The 20,024-nt window shown below is 45.7% G+C and overlaps 1 protein-coding gene across 1 annotated transcript in view; it reads left to right on the top strand.

Moving 5' to 3' along the window:
- The first annotated feature begins 263 nt into the window (after positions 1-263).
- LOC126154559 (uncharacterized) overlaps positions 264-20,024 on the top strand; it is a 132,656-nt gene continuing 112,895 nt past the window's right edge. Inside the window, exon 1 of the mRNA XM_049916152.1 lies at positions 264-384. Within this exon, the coding sequence (XP_049772109.1) occupies positions 264-384 (121 nt within the window). The remainder of the gene's footprint in view (positions 385-20,024) is intronic.

The following is a 20,024-nucleotide window of genomic DNA, read 5'->3' as shown; positions in this document are numbered from 1 at the left end:
TGAAACAAACACAAAGACGACTGTAACCGAGGACCACAGACTTCAGTGCAGAGCAAGACGATAGAATATTTCAAAACAACCACTATTGGAGTTTAGACAGCTCTCATTGCCCAATTCCAGCTTCGTTTGACCCCCAGCGCCTCTAGTGGTCTGGAATGAAACTATGTGGCTTATTACCTCTTCGCCCATATATCTTTCACCCCCGTGAGGTCGGCTTTGCTGACGGCTTGCCGGCGTTTACAGGAGCGGCGCTGGCGTCGCCGATGGTGGTGCTGTCTCGCGGCTGGCTGCGCAGACACCGGCCCGCCGTGCTGATCACCGCCTCCGTGCTGGGCGCCGCCGTCCTCGTAGTGCTGCTCGCCGCCCTCGCCTACCACGTCACGCGTGAGTCCCAGCCTGCTGCCTGCCTGCTTGCGATTATTTTCCTGTTCATGACTTCACAAGGTTTCATCTTCAAGCACCTTCTTATCAATTAAAAAAAATCTTAAAAACAATCAACATAGCTTTTAGGATACAATATATTAAGCCAGGGATTGGACAAAAATATGGAAACACGGCGAGAAATGAATAAACTAAAAACCGAGCTCCATCCGAACAGGAATCGGAATGCTTAACGGTGCCAACCAACCGTCGCGTCATCCTCAGCCGATAGGAGCCAGTGGATGTGGATATGGAGGGCCATGTGGTCAGTACACCACTCTCCCAGCCATCGTCAGTTTTCGTGACCGGAGCCGCTACTTCTCAATAGAGTAGCTCCTCGACTGGACTCTAAATAGCTGACTGCACCCGCACCCGTCTTGCCAACAACGCTCGGCAGGCCCAGACGGTTACCCATCCAAGTGCTTGTCAAGCCCGACAGCGGTTAACATCGGTGATCTGGTGGGAACAGGTTGCGCTGTTTTATTTGACCACGAAGGGTACCTGCGCCATGTCCTCAGTACGTTGCAAGTGTCACTCCTTCTCGGTGAAGTGTTCTGTGTAGTTGTGACTGCATTCGAACAACGGCGAATTGCTGGTGGTCGTATAGTGGGTACTCCCGTGTAACCAAGGTAGGCGAAATGTTTGATGTTTCAGGAGGCAACGTACGGAAGATTTATAGCGCTCACAGGTAAAGTGGAAAAATACAATCCGCCAACAAAGGGACCGTAAGAACTTACCCTCACCAGTTTAATTCATACTGACAGGGTACGCAGGACAAGACTATGACTTCAAGGTAAGTAAATATGAAGACGCAACTCTCGACCGTTTTCGAGAAAACAGAGTTGAAAAACTTTGGCGTGCAGCTATACTTTGTATCGTCGCTCGGATTTAAGTAGTTCATATGCCAACGACTAAGAGCTTAGTTTCACAAGCACAAGGTCTTTGGATCGAATATCGCTGCTAATAATTTTTCTTATTTCCACGTAATTTTAGCAACGGACGTGTCGTACCTCATGAGATTGTGTGATAGCAGAGAACTGTTTGTGAACGCAAAGTAAGTCTGTTTTTCAGTATACACTGAAAAATCAATGAACACGCAAAGTTCTGCGCTCATTACAAGTACTGTATATTGCAATAATTATTGTTTCCCATGTTTCTGTGATTCGTGCCGTGCTCCATACTTGTCACAAATGTTAGCTAAAATAAGATAAATAAAATGACTATACTGATCTGATTGAAAGTAGTTCTGTGTCCTTTCAGTCTCTATGAAAATTTTTTCTTCTTCCTTTCGCTATAGACATTACGAAAATAATAAATGGCTCATTAAATATCAATAATTTTCACAGTAATAAGAAATCTGCTGTAAGAATTACGTGGGAATGAAAAGTGCTTGCTCGCTTAGTGGCGGATTCCTTGAATATTTGTGATCGTACAAAGTAAATAAGCACGCGTAAAATTTCGTTCTTGCGTCTTGCTGGTTACATACATTGAAGTTCTAGTTGTGGCCTAACATCCAATGAAAATTAGTCAAATCAGTTCCCTTGTAAGTTACAAAGGCGGACGTAAGTGTGTGTTAAATGCTTGTTACAGTCCTCATTGAAGAACATTGACGAAAAATAAGGACGGAGCTGCAAAAGTCACTGCAGAACTTGAATATCACACTCGTGAACCCTATCTCCCGAGCACGGGGTCCCGGGTTCGATTCCCGGCGGGGTCAGGGATTTTCACCTGCCTCGAGATGACTGGGTGTTTGTGTTGTCCTCATCATTTCATCATCATCCAGGAAAGTGGCGAAATTGGACTGAGCAAAGGTTGGGAAATTGTACGGGCGCTGATAACCACGCAGTTGAGCGCCCCACAAACCAACCATCATCATCGTGAACCGTATCAGCACCAAAAAATACGGAAGAAGCTCCGTAAATAGGGAACTCCAAGACGAGCTGGAATTCCAAGACCATTCATCAGTGATGCAAATGCCTGTAACGGGAACACACGGTACCGAAGCCAAAAACCTGGACTATAGAGCAATACAAGAAAATCATTTGATGGATGGGTCTTGTTTTATTCTGCAAAGTCGCAGTACTGCCAAGGTTTTATGACCGTTTGGCTGTTCGCTGTAATTTATCTCCTCCAAAATAAAGGAAAAAATGTGATAGAACAGTAAAGAACGTACTTAATTCCTCCGAACAGATATTGTTCGGAGTCGGGCTACATCACAGTAACTACAGCAGGCGCATAACGAGAAAGTATATGTCATCATCATCATCATCATCAGCCAATTCAATCATTAAATGATGTGGCCTCTTCGAGTCGTGGATTCAGGTAGGCTTTCAGAAGTCTTCTCCAAGTGGGACGGTCTTGGGCAGTTCTCTGCCAGGTGTTACCAGCGATCTTCTTGATGTCTTTGTCCCATCTGTCTGGTGGCCTTCCTCTAGGCCTCCGGTGCTCTCTCGGACTCCACTCCAGTACTAGCTTCGTCCATCTGTTGTCTTTTCTTCTTGCGACGTGGCCAGCCCACTGCCATTTCAAGGAACCTACTCTCTCTAAGATGTCATTAACCTTCGTCACAGACCGGATGTCATCTGCCCTTTTCCTGTCCTTTCTTGTATAGCCCAGCATTGATCTCTCCATAGCTCTCTGTGCTGTCCTAAGTTTCCCTTTTGTGAAAGAGTTCAGTGTCCATGTCTCGCATCCGTACGTCATCACAGGAAGAATGCATTGATCAAATACTGCTTTCTTCAGATTTACTGGCATTTTTGATCTGAATACTTCTGAATTCTTCCCAAATGCTTGCCAACCAAGCTTGATGCGTCGATAGATTTCTGGTCTTATGTCTCCCTTCATATTTATAATCTGGCCAAGGTAGTTCAATTTGGATTAGATTCACTTACTGTTCGCCAAAATAAAACTCGCTTAACTGATTTTGTAGTGTTCATGTTCAGAGACTGTAATGTGCCCGTGGGGCACACAATACTCGTACTATGGTAAGTGGGCGGGGTTCACCTTATGAGGAAGGATTTTCGTATAGATATCGACCGCGTGTACCTGGATGGTGGCAAATCAGACTTACACCAGCTCTGTAATAACAATGATCCGTCAAGTAAGTTCGAAATGCAATTACACGTCAGGACGGACCAAAAGCAAACCAGAAGATGTTACCAATTTGATGATAACACGGTCGCCAGCCTAATTAGGCATTAACTGAGTTTCTTCCCTGTACAAGTTGGTATATATTCATGCAAAACAACAAGTGGTAACACTGCATAATATAGCAGAATTTTAGAACCAGAAAATCTATTGAACTGATAGTTTCACGTTCTGTACTGATATGGAAAAAAACAGGAATACATAACACTACACTATCATGTATACTACAAAACTTTATACTGTCTATTAATCTGGTTAAAATCGGGCACAGGTTACCCTAGAAACAGCACTTTCGAGCCACACATAAAGTGTCAATTTTGATAAAGATAAAACACTGATAAATTTTGACTTTTATATTGACTTTAACTTTTGCTGGTCAAACCAATTTAGAACACTTCAAAATTCAAATGAATAATAGAGGGGCGGGGGACCCTGAAACTGTTATGATAGCTGTATTTAAAAAAATGATTACTGAATTTATTATGCGTTCAAGATTTCCAGTATATAGGTTACTACTCTTTTCGTCTTATTTACCGCTCATTTAAATACCTTTATATCTGTCTCGAAATAATAAACTTCATTACTATATCAATATTAAAGCTATCTTTCAACTTAGTTAGACCTTCGTTATTCATTTACTGGTTCATTAACAAAACATTTCTTTAAACACCATTCTAACATAGCTAGTTCTGCAAATAATTATTATTAACACAATTTTTAATTTTCATTTTTGGGACACTCGGATTGCACAACATTTGGAAAGGACCCTGTCTAGGTTAGTTGAGGGGATAATTAAATGATGGGAATGTTCTGGTAAAATTTAGGTTATTATTGCACAGTTCACTCTCTGATCCATACGAATACAGTACTAAAAGTTTCAACCTGCTAGTATCGATGCGGCGGTTGGCGGGCGACGAGATGACGAGGCACAGAGCACACATGCAACCACAGCTATGGCTCTTGATGTATCGGCACTTTAATTCTTCTTAGCGTCGCAATACTTTGCCATTTAGTGCCTATGGATTTTTGCCATGCTGTGTAGGATTTGGAACGGCATACCCGAGGCTCAGTGAAACTACGTCTTCTAGGAGAGCCGCCTCGCTCCAGAAGGTGTTGCTCAGTACCAGACTCCAACTACTACTGAGCCCGTTGTGCCGTGCAGTGCGCGCGTGCATTTTCCCGCGCTCGCTTGCCATCCACCTTTTACCGCTCCCTGACAGGCCGGGTATTCACCCGAGGTTTTGCATTCTACATATCCTAACACATTGCCTACGTATGGACCAGATCCACAGTTACAATTTTAACATCTTACAACAGTCTCAACATCTGTTACATTTCAATTCTATCACATCATCACTTGACATTTTACATAAACATTAATATTCACATTGAAACTTGTTTACAGTTTTCTTAACACAATGGCATGAAACAAAAAAGAAATGAAATCAGAACATCAGTTACACAAGTTTATCGAAAAATCAGAAGAAAAAAAATTACGTATGTGAACAATAGTACAGCGTCGTTGTAGTTACAAGACGCTGCAGGGGAGCGCATAAGCTTGGTGATGGCGGACTGTGATAAAATGAAGTATAATGCGATTAAATGTTTCGCATTACACAAAAAGCATTTATCAGGCTCCGTGACAAATTTTCACTGCAAGGTTCGATCTGTATAGAATAGAAAACTGCATATAATGGCCCGCTGCTCTAAAAGTCCCAAAACCAAACGCTTTCCAAAAACTGAAACAGGAAAAATCTGACCCTATCTCGGATCTCTATTGGACTACTATAAAATATACACGGAAATGAATTTATTATTAGTATTATATTTGTGATGGTTTAAGTAACAAGAAAATGCGTCCTTACATGAACGAGCATAGTAGAAGAAATCTGATATTCAGGAAGCTATATGTGCGTCATCTATTTTCAAAGTTGAAGATAGAAATCCAAAGCAACGGTGACTATGAAGAAACACAGATACTAAATATAATTTTATCTGTGAAGCATAAAAACACGATTAATTTATTATATCATGTCCATTGAATAGTACAATGTTTGTTCTCCAATGGTGATACTGCCTTAAAATTCGGGAAGGCCCTTTCTCATACATCTCCCATCGGTCAGGACTGATACTATGAGCAAGAAGATGAATTGTCCCATATCCCCCGGCCACCAGATTAAACAGATCTCAACATCATAGAGTCTTTGTGGTCTACTTTCGAGTGAAGAATGTGTGATCTCTATGCGCGTCCTTCATTGTTACCTGAACTTGTCAGTATTTCACAGGAAAATTATATACGATTCCACTGCAAACCATACACGAACTGTACTTATTCATTCTGAGGGGACTGAAAGCTGTTTTGCATGCCATTGGGTTTCGTACACCGTGTTACGCAAGGTAATGTGGGTAATGTGTTTCATGCCATGTTTTTATCCATCCCTCCCCTCTCACATTTACCACATAATTGCTCTGTATGCCCAAAACTAAATATTTTATCAGGCAGGCGTGCACACGAGGGGCCTTCAAGCAGAGCAAAAAAAAAAGTAAAGCGTTTACACTTATCAATTTACAAATTTCTTATCTAGCTTGCGGATAATAAAGGTTCATGAAGACTAAGTGTCTTGAAAATACTACAGAAATCCAGAAAATTACAAACTATGATTACCGCTGGTTACTTGCCAGTTGCTTGCCCGAAGGTCTGCCCACGTGGATGAGCTAGCAGCCCGACTGGCCAGAGAAGCACGCATGTAGCTGCTATCAACAAAAAATCCAACATGTCTATTAAGGAAAAAATAACAGGAAAACTGAATTTCTCGAACGTAGTCCGAAACGACTGAAAGAACCAGCACTCCGCTCGTTCACATGCCTGTTTTTGTCTTAAGTTTCTATGGGACCAGACTGCTAAGGTCATCGGTCCCTTGTCTCACACACTACTTAAAGTAACTTACGCCAAGGACAAGACTCACATGCATGCCCGAGGGAATACTCAAACCTCTGACGGAGGTAGCCGCGCGAACCGTGGCAAGACGCCTCAGACCGCACTGCTACTCCGCTCACGCCTGTTTTCTGCAGTCTGTGCGGACCTTTATTTGTAATCTTAGTACTAAGTGACATACTCTTGATGACGAGTCCAAACTTGGATTTTACATACCACAAATTTTCACGTCAAAGTTGTTTTGCGTTGCTGTTCCTCTTAAAACAACTGCATGAGACATGTACTGCTCCAGTTTTGGATGATTGGTTGACAAATGCTGTATTTATAACTGCGGTGTTTTGGAATTTTTACTGTTCTAAACATTGATGAAACCAATTATTATATTAAAATTCTCTATCTCCTCGCACCCCCGCCCCCCCACCCTCTCTCTCTCAGGACGAGAGGGTTACGGGCAGTAATAAAATGTGACCGCCGTCCAAAACAGATCCGTCCCTGTAACCATCTCACATCATAAAGTGAACCCCCCCCCCCCTCCCCCATGGGCTGGCCACTCTGTAGCGGGTCCGTGCTTTGCTACCATGGGGCCCCAGCTTTTGCAGCATCTTTTCCCTTCCGTTGTGCATGTCTATCCTCTTGCTATTCTTTTCCCCTCCCTTGGGAAAAATGTCTGGTGTGTTCCTAGGAATGTTCCGCATTGCCTGTCGCTGATGTAAGAACAGTCTCACCACTATTTTTCGTCTCCTCTTCCTTTGTTTGTTTCCCTTCTCCTCTCGTTCTTCACCTTAGACGTTTGCGGTTCCTCCTCCTCCCTTTTTTTCTTCCTCCCTGTGCGTTCGTGAAGACGGGCCCACGCGTCTGACGCGTAACAGGTGACTTCGTAACGCGCAATTACCAGCCCCAGGTCGATAGGTAGGCTTTGCACGTACCCATTGGTACAGGCCAGGCGCAGGGAGGGATCATTGCCTGAGCTGCAACCTTCCCAAATTGCCGATTGGTCCCTCTGTCAGGTGTTAGAGAGGTGTGACCTGAGGTGTGAACCTTCACCAAAGGCAGGTCTGTCCCCCTTGTGAAGGGACCCCCAGTTGGAAGGAGCACGCAATTGGAGACACTGGCAATCATGGGCGGATTTTCTCGCAATGAGCCAATCATCTTCACATCCAACGTCTGCAAAAAGTAAACGTAATGAGATTAACGATTCAAAGACCCTTCGCACTGCACCATCATTCCTCATGGTCTCATGTACTGAAGACGGTCGGTCCTCCACCATGATAAATCCGCTTATTATTCAGAAAGGTGTTGATTCCATTGCCGGCGCTGTGACTTCCTACTCTCGTTTACGGAATGGCACTTTGCTTTTGGAGGCTACTTCTCATTCTCAAGCGCAACAACTGCTTGCTGCCTCGCTTCTCCATGGCTACCATGTTCGTGTCGAGGCCCATAGAACCTTGAATTCTTCCCGTGGTGTTATTTACACTAGGCTGCTCGACGGTGTTACCGAGGCCAAAATCCAATCTTACCTCGCTGATCAGGATGTGACTGCCGTCCATCGGAAGATGAAAAAGGAAGATTCCTCCATAGTGCCCACCCGCACTCCTTTTCTCACTTTTGATAGTGGTGCTTTTGTCCAAGATAAAAGCAGGCTATGAAATTATCACAGTCCAGCTATACATTCCGAACCCGACGCACTGCTACCAGTGTCATCACTTCAACCACACTAGAACGTCTTGACATCCAGCCAAATGTGTAACCTGTGGTAGAGATCCACATGAAGGCGATTGTCTGCCTCCTTCTCCCCACTGTATCAACTGCAATGTCGGCCATGCTGCCTCTTTTGGGGGTTGTCCCATGTATCTTGATCAGCAAGCTGTCCAAGAGATCAAAGTAAAGGACAAAGGGCCTTACCCAGTCGCTCGCAAGTTACTGACTTGTGCCGAGCCCTGTTTTCTACTATCTGGCACCTATAGTTCTGTTCTTATGACCTCTCACTCCATGAAGGACATGGCCACACAGACGTGCGACCTCAAATTCAGCTCTGAGATTGTGAAATGGACTAGTGTCAAAGTAGCATTGCTGTCCCCCAGTCCAGGTGTGCAACAAGCCATCGAACTCTAGCCTCAAGGGGTGAAGCCACCAGCTACACAACCAGTAGGTCAGAAAGGACAGGAGTAGTACTATTGTGAAGACTTCTTATGTCCCTCCAGCCAACCATCACGTGAGTCTTCCTCTGCTAACCACAAAGGTTCGAAGAAGTCTACCAAAGACAAATGGTGTTCCCCTTTGCCGACTCGAAGCTCCTCTTTGACAGTTCTGCCACTTGATACCCTCCGTGTCGCCGGTGCACACCACCAATCACTTTACAGCATTGGACTCCACAGACCAACAGCACAAGCAAGCTGAAGCTTCTGTGGGCCTCATGGAGCACGATCTTCCTGCGTCTGTGCCCTGTAGCAGTGACTCTTAACGGGCTGTTACTCGGCAGCCGCCGAGGTGACACCCCTGCATCTCATCATGACTCTCCTCCAATAGAATGTTCGCGGCATTTGGTCCCACACAGAGGATTTACAACTGCTTTAGTATTACGTCATCCCCTTGTACTCTGTCTTCAGGAAACGAAATTACGCCTTCAAGAGTGCTTTGAGCTTACACATTTCTTTCCAGTTGGTTTTGACCTTATCCCTGAGGCCGGCATTCCATTTTATGGGGGCGTCATGCTGCTCATATAGGATGCCATTCATAGTCAACTCATCTCCCTAACTACCCATCTCCAAGTTGTTGCAGTTCTCCTTTATTTTCCCCACCTGTCCTTTTCCCTCTTTACAATTTGTCACCAGGGAAGACTTCCTTAAGCTTACTGGGCAGCTGTCTCCCCCATTTCTCCTACTTAGTGGCTTCAACGTGCGTCATCCACTTTGGGGTTCTCCCAGAACCTGTCAGAGAAGTGCCCTCTTGGATGATCTTAATCAACTCAACCTCTTCTTCCTTAACACAGGAGCACCCACTTTCCTTTCAGACTCCTCGCACACCTATTCCGATTTGGACTTATTCTTCTGCACTGTCCAGCTTGCCCATCGTCTTGAGTGGCCTTTGCTATCTGACACCTACTCGAGCGATCATTTCCCATGTGCCATCCATTTGCTGACTCCTACCCTACCTGTGTGCACACCCAAATGGCAGCTTTCGAAGGCTGACTAGCGGCTTTACTCCTCCCTGACGACCTTCGAATAACAAGATTTCCCCAGTTGTGATGACCAGGTGGAATCTCTCTAAAACATTATCCTTACTGCTGCGGAATGTTCCGTTCTTCGCACTTCCTCCTTATCATGCCATGTCCAGTGCCTTGGTGGACTGAGGCGTGCCGCGATGCAATTCACGCACGGAGGCGTGCTTTCTGCGTTTTTAATCGTCATTCTACGAAGCCCAACTGCGTTCATTATAAGCAGATGCTTGAAAAGTGTTGTCGCGTTCTTCGGGATAGCAAAAAAGCTAGCTGGATTTCATTCACTAGCTCTTTTAACTGTTCCACCAATTCCTCTGCTGTATGGGCCAACGTCCGACGGATCTCTGGGACCAAGGTCCATTCGGCAATTTCCGGCCTGACAGTAGCACACGATGTCATTGTGGACCCTATTGCTATCTCAAACACCTCAGGTCGCCATTTTGCGGAAGTTTCGAGCTCTTCCCACTATCACCCTGCCTTCCTCCATCAGAAACGAGCTGAGGCGGCTCGATCGATACCCTTCTCTTCTCAGAGTTGGGAGTGCTACTCGTACAATCCGCCTTTACAATGAGGGAGCTAGATCATGCTCTTAGTTCATCCTGACCCTCCGCCCCAGGGCCAGACGCTTTCCACATTCAGATGGTGCAGCACCTTTCTCTAGCGGGGAAGCACTTTCTGCTTAACACATACAATTGCATCTGGGCAGAGGGCACATTTCCCGTACATTTCCCGTACTTTGGTGTGAAGCCACTGTCATACCCATACCTAAGCCCAGTAAGGACGAAAACCTTCCTTCTAACTACAGTCCCATCTCTCACCAGCTGCGGTTGTAAGGTGATAGAACGTATGATTCATGCCCTGCTGGTATGGTGGCTAAGTCTCGCAATTTACTAATGAATGCACACTGGGGATTTCGAGCACTGCATTCTGCAGTTAACCATCTTGTTACTGTGTCCAGCCATGTCATGAGTAGTTTCATGCGGAAATCCCGCTCTGTGACCGTGGTTTTCGATTTGGATTCGGCCTATGACACGTGATGTAGAACTGGTATCCTACACAACCTATACAGTTGGGGCTTCCATGGCCCCCTTCCTTTTTCCCTTCAGGAATTTGTAAAAGACCGAGTTTTCAATTTGGGTGTGGGTTCTGCTTTGTCACCATTATCCAGGAAAACGGTTTGCCTCATTGTTTCGTCCTGAGCGTCGTCCTCTTTGCTACCGCCATTAACCCTATAATGGCCTGTCTCCCACTGGGCATCTCTGGATACCATTTTGTAGACGCTTTTGCCATCTACTGCAGTTCTCCATGGACCTGAAACACTGAGCGGCGTCATCATTGATCTCTTGATCGTCTTTACTCCTGGAGCATCGACAGTGGCTTCCGCTTTTCCACTGACGGTTTTGTCTGCATGAATTTCTGGCGATGCAATTGGTTTGTCCCACCATCTTCACGTCTTGGGCCTGTTGCCTTTCTGTTCTTTGGCACTATGAAGTTCCTGGGGCTCATGCTCGATAGGAATCTCATGGTACTCCCATGTGTCTTACCTGGCAGCCCACTGTATGTGGTTCCTTAATGTCCGACGTGTCCTCAATGGTAGTTCCTGGGGTGCCGATCGAACCACCCTCCTCCATTTGTACTAGTCCTTTGTCTGTTCGAAACAAAACTATGGGTGCTTTGTTTATGCGTGTGCACGTCCACCCCTCTTACGCTGTCTCAACACTGTCCTCCATTGTGGCATCCGTTTGACCACTGGCGCATTTTACACTAGCCCGGTTGAGTCTGTATGCTGAAGCTGCTGAACTACCACTGTCCTACTGCTGTGACTTTCTCCTCAGCAGGTATGCATGCTGTTTGTCTGCTATGCGTAGCCACCCATCCTATGCCTCCTCCTTAGATGATTCCTTTGATCACCAGTGTGGGGCACGTCCCTCTTCTGTTACCTCCTGGAGTCTGCTTTCAGCACTTGCTATGGTGGCTTAACTTCACACCACCTGTACCTTTCCCAGTGGGTGTGAACCCTTCACCACCTTGGCTTCGGAAGTGGCCCATATTAAGCTTGGTCTTAATAGCTTCGTAAGGACACTACTCCAGCCTCGTTCTATCACCGTAAGTTTCACGACTTTCGGATGGAATTTCGCCATAATACCTTCGTATACACTGATGATTCCTCTGACTGTGGGGTCGGGTGTGCCTTCGTCATTGGCACCCATGTCTCTCGATATCCGCTTCCAGCACACTGCTCAGTATTTACAGCTGAGCTTTTTGCCTTGTGTGAGGCCAGAGAGTACATTTGGCGCCCCAGCCTTTTCAATTGTGTCCTCTGCTCAGACAGTCTCAGCGCACTCCAAAGCCATTGTACACTGTCCATCTCTTAGTGCAGTGGGTCCAGGAAAACTTTCACTTGCTCACTCTTGGTTGAAGCCACTGTGATGTTTTTGTGGGTTCCTGGTCATGTCGGTCTGCCAGAAAGTGAGGCTGCTGATGCTGCTGTCAAGGCTGCAGTCCTCGTACCTCAACCTGATAATTCCTGAATTCACTTCGATGATCTCCGTGTTGCTGTCTTTCAGGAGGTGATGTCCCCTTCACAGGAATAAGCTCCAGTTTATTAAGCCTCTCCCAGCAGCTTGGACGACCTCCTGTCGGCCCTCACACTGGGAGGAGGTCATTTTAACTGGGCTGTGTATTGAGCACTACCCTTTTAGGCATCATTCGATAAGTGGCGCTACCCCACCACCTTGTACACATTGCACCCAAGTTTTAACTGTCTGCCGCTTCCTGATGGAATGTCCATTTTTTAACCTTTTACATTCCCTTTTACATTACATTTTTAGTATATGACGCAGGGGTTGTTGACTGTGTTTTACTTTGTATCCGGTAATGCAATATGGCGAGGGCCATTTCATTTTTAGTTTTGGACCTCCGTTTCTGTATCGTCTTTTTTAACCCTTTCTCCACGTTCGTGTTTTTAGTTGTCTTCTCTTATGTTAATTGGGAGTGACGTGTAGTTGAAAAAACAACTCCTCTGTCTTCGTGTTCTACAGTTTTGGTTGATTGACCCCAGTTGTTTCTTGCGCCCTAAAGCAAAACAAAACCAAATCCAATCATAAAGTGAAAAATTCCTCTCCCTCCCCAAGTTTCATTCTACAGATCTTCTGTACAAGTGATAATACGGATTCCAAGCACAGTTTGCACTTGAACGTTATTAAATTTTCATCAAATACAGTATAATGGCCGTCCAGGGGGCTGGCTCATGGTTATTTCGTGACATTGTGTGTGGCACACATGGGGCCCCAAGCTATTGCAGCCCTCCTCCTGATTGGAGTAGGTGGTATCAGGGCGGATGCTTGATGGAGGAAGTGTATCAAGCCGAAAAAATCTGGTCATTCTCAAATGGCCATCTCTTCGAATAGTGAACAATCATTGAATTCTGCGTTTTATGAGCCAGTCCAGTAGCCTTCCTTTCCCTGGCTACACTATGGGAGGGGGGCCAGGCTCACCGTTTTGGGATGGAACACTTTCCGCACTACCTCGTCTGTACTGGTAGAGACACACACACACACACATTCACTACCACAAAGCTACTGTTTTTGTGAAGAATATCGAAGATACATTTGGCGAAGATGCAGTCAGGCTCCCTGTTGAACATAGCTGCTTCTGCTGTCCAATCTCCAGCTCTTCGTGCTTGTGATCGTCTTGGCAATGTCCCAGTGTCTATTACCCCTCACCAATCTCTGAATATCGTCCAGGGAGTGATCTCTCATAGGGACCTCATCCTGAAAACTGATGAACTCCAGGCTAATCTGGAGCGACACAGCATTCATTTTGTCTGACATGTGAAGAAGGGTCATAAAGACAACAGCACCAGTACTGGCTCCTTCTTTCTGGCTTTCAAGGGAGATACGCTCCCCGAGACGGTCAAGGTTATGTGCTACAGAAGCCATATGTGAAGCCGTATGTCCCACCACCCATGAGGTGCTTTTGGTGCTTGCGAGGCTCACCAAACATGTGACTGACTTCAATGTCAGTTTCTTCAACTTTTGCCTCTGTTAAATCCTTTCCCCCTCCTACAACATCCTTACCACAGCCTCATCCCCCCCCCTCCTCCACCCTTGCAGTTCCCATACCCTTCCCTCTGGGCACTGCTTCCCCTCCTCAGCCAAAGAAGTGCCCCCATTTCTCAGTGACTGCCAGGGATGGGGCTCCCTCTTGGACCCCTCTCCCTGGCATCTCTCAAGCTGGAAGCTTGCTACAACGACTCGGCCATGAGATCCACCATCAGTGGCTCCCAAGGTCGCCTACTCTGTTTCAGTTCCGGATCTTGCAGAAGCCTGTACTCTCCCTGTTTCCTGCCCTCTTTCACCTCCAAAGGAGAAGGAGAAGGAGAAGGAGAAGGAGAAGGAGAAGGAGAAGGAGAAGGAGAAGGAGAAGGAGAAGGAGAAGGAGAAGGAGGAGGAGGAGGAGGAGGAGGAGGAGGAGGAGAAGGAGAAGGAGAAGGAGAAGGAGAAGGAGAAGGAGAAGGAGAAGGAGAAGGAGAAGGAGAAGGAGAAGGAACATAAGTTGCAGGACAAGGGCCCACCCCCTCCCCAGTGTGCACAGAGGTGCCATATCCCCCTCACAATCTGAGTCTGACGTCTTATTTGTGTCACCCCATCCATGTTGGTGACGACCACTGACCGGGCGACACGATCTCTCCATGGCTTCTTTGTGTCTAACCTGGAATCTCGCCGCATGATAATCCAGTGGACCTGCAATGGATATTATTGTTACCAACCGGAAGTACATCTTGTTTGCTTTTATTCTGCATTTTGTCTTTCTCTTCAAGAAATGCACTTCTGTGATGGCCACTCTCCAACGTTTTGTGGTTACCAGGGATTCTGTCAGAACTGTACCGGCCCCAGGATAGCATCTGGAGGGGTATACATTTTGGTCCACTCTGATGTCATTAGTGCATGGAAGCACTAATGGTTAGAGAGGAAACGACCCCCAGCAATTACCATTTGCAGTGTCTACCTCCTTCCAGGTAGGAGGGAGGCCTACCTTAATACAGCAATTCCCGCCCCTGTATCTCCTCCTCAGGGACTTCAGTACACCTTGTGGGGGTGCCACTTTGATGGGTAGGGGTCTTCCAGTTGGCCAGCTTATCACAGACTTTAGTTTGTTTCATCAATGACGGTTTCCCTATCCACTCCAGTGCCGCTCATTGCACCTTTGCTGCTATTGAGCTCACGATCTCCTCCTCTACTCTCTTGGCTTCCCTACATTGGATACCCCATGATGGTCTTTGTGACAGTGACCGCTTTCCGGTGATTCTCGTACCCTGCCACAGACAGGCCCCCGTTGAGCATTCTGCAGAGCCAATTGGTCTTTATATATGTCTACTGTGCCCTTCAATACCTCTTTCTAGAATTGCATTGATGTGATCGTGCAGGAAGTATCTGCCGCTATTCTTCATGCTGCTGGCACTTCTATCCCCCTAACCACAGGTCGCTCTCGTCGTTGATTGGTGCTGAAGTGGACCAAGGACGCAGCAGCCGCTATCCAGGACTGCCTATGGGCGTTGCAGTGATTTCACAGACCAAGCCTATCGCTTTTAAGCATATCCGTGCTAAGGCTTGCTTCCTTACTAAGCAGAGTAAAAAGGAATGCTGGGAGCGCTGTGTTTCTTGCGTGGGGACGTATGCCTCTTCGTCGCAAGTTTGGTCCAAGCTCCACAGCCTTCTGGGGCACCGGCAACAGTCAACTGTCCAGAATCTTGTCCTCCAGGGTGATCTGTGTACTGATCCACTGGTCCTTGCAGAACACGCGTTATAGACTACTGACCATTAAAACTGCTACACTACGAAGATGAAGTGCTACAGACGCGAAATTTAACCGACAGGAAGAAGATGCTGTGATATGCAAATGATTAGCTTTTCATAGAATTCACACAAGGTTGGCGCCGGTGGCGACACCTACCACGTACTGACATGAAAGTTTCCCACCGATTTCTCACACACAAAATGTTGTTGTGATGCCTCGTGTAAGGAGGAGAAATGCGTACCATCACGTTTCCGACTTTGATAAAGGTCGGATTGTAGCCCATCGCGATTGCGGTTTATCGTATCGCGGCATTGCTGCTCGTGATGGTCGATATCCAATAACTGTTAGCAGAACATGGAATCGGTGGGTTCAGGAGGGTAATACGGAACGCCGTGCTGGATCCCAACGGCCTCGTATCAATAGCAGTCGAGATGACAGGCATCTTACCCGCATGGCTGTAACGGATCGTGCAGCCACGTCTAGATCCCATAGTCAACAGAAGGGAACGTTTGCAAGACAACCATCTGCACGAACAGTTAGACGACGTTTCCAGCAGCATGGACTATCAGCTCAGAGACCATGGGTGCGGTTGCCCTTGACGCTGCATCACAGACAGAAGCGCCTGCGATGGTGTACTCAACGACGAACCTGGGTGCACGAATGGCAAAACGTCATTTTTTCGGATGAATCCAGGTTCTGTTTACAGCATCATGATGGTCGCATCCGTGTTTGGCGACATTGCGGTGAACGCACATTGGAAGCGTGTATTCATCGCCATACTGGGGTATCACCCGGTGTGATGTTTTGGGGTGCCATTGGTTACACGTCTCTGTCAGCTCTTGTTCGCATTGACGGCACTTTGAACAGTGGACGTTACATTTCGGATGTGTTGCGACCCGTGGCTCTGTCCTTCATTCGATCCCTGCGAAACCTTACATTTCAGCAGGATAATGCACGACCGCCTGTTGCAGGTCCTGTACGGGCCTTTCTGGAGACAGAAAATGCTCGACTGCTGCCCTGGACAGCACATTCTCCAGATATCTCACCAACTGAAGACATCTGGTCAATAGTGGCCGAGCAACTGGCTCGTCACAATACGCCAGTTACTACTCTTGATTAACTGTGGTATCGTGTTGAAACTGCATGAGCAGCTGTACCTGTGCAGGCCATCGAAGCTTTGTTTGACTCAATGCCCAGGCGTATCAAGGCCATTGTTACGGCCAGAGGTGGTTGTTCTGGGTACTGATTTCTCAGGATCTATGCACCCAAATTGCGTGAAAATGTAATCACATTTCAGTTCTAGTGTAATGTATTTGTCCAATGAATACCCGTTTATCATCTGCATTTCTTCTTGGTGTAGCAATTTTAATGGCCAGTAGTGTACTTTGCAGCAGCATCGGCGTCCTCTTCCTATCATCGTACCATCCTCCAGCAGTAACGCTGAGTTGAACAGACCCCCCCCCCCTCCCCCCTCTGTTTCAACACCCACCAATCTGTCTTACAATGAACCCTTCACTGAATGGGAATTAGTGTTACTTAAACATAGTTGACACAGCCGATATCATCGATGGAATTTCGAAATACTATCGATTGTTTTTGGCAGTTATTTCAAATGAAAATAGCTTTCTAAGAATGTTTATTGCTTAAAATACAACAGTACAAAATATGCAGATTTTGTTTTATAAAAAGGTATTAAAATTTTTGTCGTTTAGTCTATTGTTTAAAATACAATACTAAAAGATATATGCAAGTTGTTTAAATTATTCTCCTTTAGTCTCTGGCGTTTTTAAGAAATTATTTATCCTGCCTTGGAGAAAACCCCCTCTGCAAGAACGGAAGTCGCTGGACACGACAAAAATGTAATGGCCGTTACACGCAACATACTATTAGATTTTCACAGTATTCTAATATACAACCACGCTTGTCTCTTACAGGCTTTTCATAATATTGACGTCGATCAGTTATGGAATCACTGACTGGTGTAACGACACCGACGTTATGCTGTTAGATCATGCGATTTCAAACTGTTAAATGTGTCAGTAGCCGTATTAGCACTGCTCTTTAAACGTAGGATCTTATGTCACAAAGCATATCAACAGTCAATGTGTCAAATGGTTTCACTCTTTCATTGACTGACTTAATCAAGGAATCCAGAACGCTTAGTCCTTCATTAGCTGTTAAGGTGCTTTACAAGTATGAAAACTTTGCAGCAATACCTCCTATAAGAGGTATAATTAAGTTGTGATGTATGAGTCCCCTGAGATTGTTGTTGTTGCTACTTAAAAAGGTTAAAGATGATCTATTCTTTCTTGTATAGTTAAGTAATTTTCTGCTATGAAGGTAGGCAGTGCTTTTGAACTTTCATGGATCGCAATATCAACTCATTTCGTACTTCTAAAATTCTTTTGAGCATATGGCATGATCTGTTCCATCCAGTCAGTACCTCTTGTATGAGTCACAGCTCTTGTTTGCTCCTTTTTGAACATTGCGCAGTTTGTCATTGGCTAGTGTAGCTATGAAAGAAAGTCGCAATAGCCTTTGTTTTCAATAAAAAATTTTAAAAATATTTCTGCTTTAAAACAATATTTTGCTGTTAAGTTGTTGCAGTGGGCAAAACAGGGTGAATGTCGAATCCTTAAGCTTTAGGCAGCTTTTTCGTAATTGCAGCGTTGTCTGTAAACACTATTAATGTCTTACCATGGATATTGTGTTCTGGTAAGATTTTATTGATGATCTGAAAGAAATCTAATGTTAAAGTAACTTGCCAGTATGTCCGAAATGATTTGTCAAAAAAACTTCTTTTTTCAACGTCTTTCTGTCTGAAAATTACTTTTGTATACAAAAAAATTCCCATAAAAATGGACCAATATAGGGTGTTTAAATATCGGGTTTTAACGCTTTATAATATTTATTACATTAAACTTACAGATGTGAATGATATGGCAAATGAAAGAGAAACTCAGATAGTTGTGTTCGGCACAAGAGCGCCAGCGCAGCGCGCAATGTTTCCGCGGCAATCCGCTAGATTGGTTGAACTTCAATGTACCCAAACGCTGGATAGGCCGCAAGGGGCCCAATGACAGGGCTTGCTTTGCATGGTCTCCACGTTCACTGCTCTTGGAAGGAGTCCACTGGCTTATGCCGTCTATGCATTGCTCATACCAGGCTTACTCATTGTTTTCTCTTGCGTAATTAGCCCCCCCCCCCCCCCCCAATGTGGCTGTGGAGCCAGACTGACTGTATCCCATATATTGGTGAAATGCCCCCGTCTTTTGAACCTTTGTGCTAAGAATACTCTTAAAGATTTCTTAACTTCAATATTAGCAGACGATTCACGGATGGTTGAACTGGTTTTATTTCCTCCGTGAAAGTGGTTATTTTCAGATACATGGTTTTGCTTCACTCCTGGAGCAGGGGCAGGGTGGTTGTGGTGGGGGCCTTTCTTCATGCTTTCTCAGTCTGGGACCCATGATCACTTCCCCGTGCAAAGACTGCTCTTTTATACCTCCGTTTTAGATGTGGTCTACCCTTTTATGCTTTCGTGCGTGTGTGTGTGTGTGTGTGTGTGTGTGTGTGTGTGTGTGTGTGTGTGTGTGTGTGTGTGTGTTTTTTCAGCTTCCTCGTTTAACAGTTTTGCCACTCTGATTGGATCCGTCCACTTTTAGCGAGCGTTCTCTCTACCGCAAGTAACTTTGGAATCGCGGGACTGATGACCTCACTGGTTAGTCCCATATCCCGCCTCAACCAATTACCGTAAAATGATTTCCTGGCACCGACTTTATGAACGCACTGTTCTCTGTTGTGGTCGTCAGGGCCAGTTACCGGTAGCAATGGAAAGGGTTTTTTTCGGCCTGAAGGTAATAATCGCTCTTTTTGTAATCCTCCTCAATGGGCTGTGGCAAGAATATTCCACAAGTCCTTGTAAGAAGCAGCACCGGCTACGTAGGTTCTATTATCGGGAGCAAAACCAGCCAAAGGAAATGTCTGGGTTCTGTTCCTGGGTCGGATTGTGTAAAGGGCTAATCTTAAGCAATTTCGTGGAGCAGTTTGCAGCTTCTGAAGCAAGATTAGCTTTGCTGCCCTGGCAAGTTGCGGGCTCTGCATGGACGACATGGTGCTTCCAAACATTTACCAGAGATCAGCAGTTAGTCGGCCTTCACGACCGACAGTCATTTTCAAATATGGAAGATACTACAAGAATCTGAAGTGTGGCCCCTGTGCAAGGGCGTGGTATCTATTTATTCCTTTCCCTTTTTTCCATGAGTGATTGATCTTTTAGGGCGAGTGCAGGTGCTCGATTATGATTGGATTCTTTCATCAGAGCGTGCAGATACTAATCAGGTGGAGGAACCGTGCAAGATCCCCTCGCTTCTAAACTGATACTGTTATTACTCAGCTTAGCCGCGAGTCGGTAGAGGGTGATACGTCACGTACAGTACGACTGGTCAGCATTTCCACCCGGAATTTGCGAGTGTAAGTCGGACCTTCCTTGATCCGCCTTGGTGG

This window comes from Schistocerca cancellata, chromosome 2 (assembly GCF_023864275.1).
Source record: "Schistocerca cancellata isolate TAMUIC-IGC-003103 chromosome 2, iqSchCanc2.1, whole genome shotgun sequence".
NCBI lineage: Eukaryota > Metazoa > Arthropoda > Insecta > Orthoptera > Acrididae > Schistocerca > Schistocerca cancellata.
The sequence above is the reverse complement of the archived record's forward strand: the minus strand, read 5'-3'. Positions and strand labels throughout refer to the sequence as shown.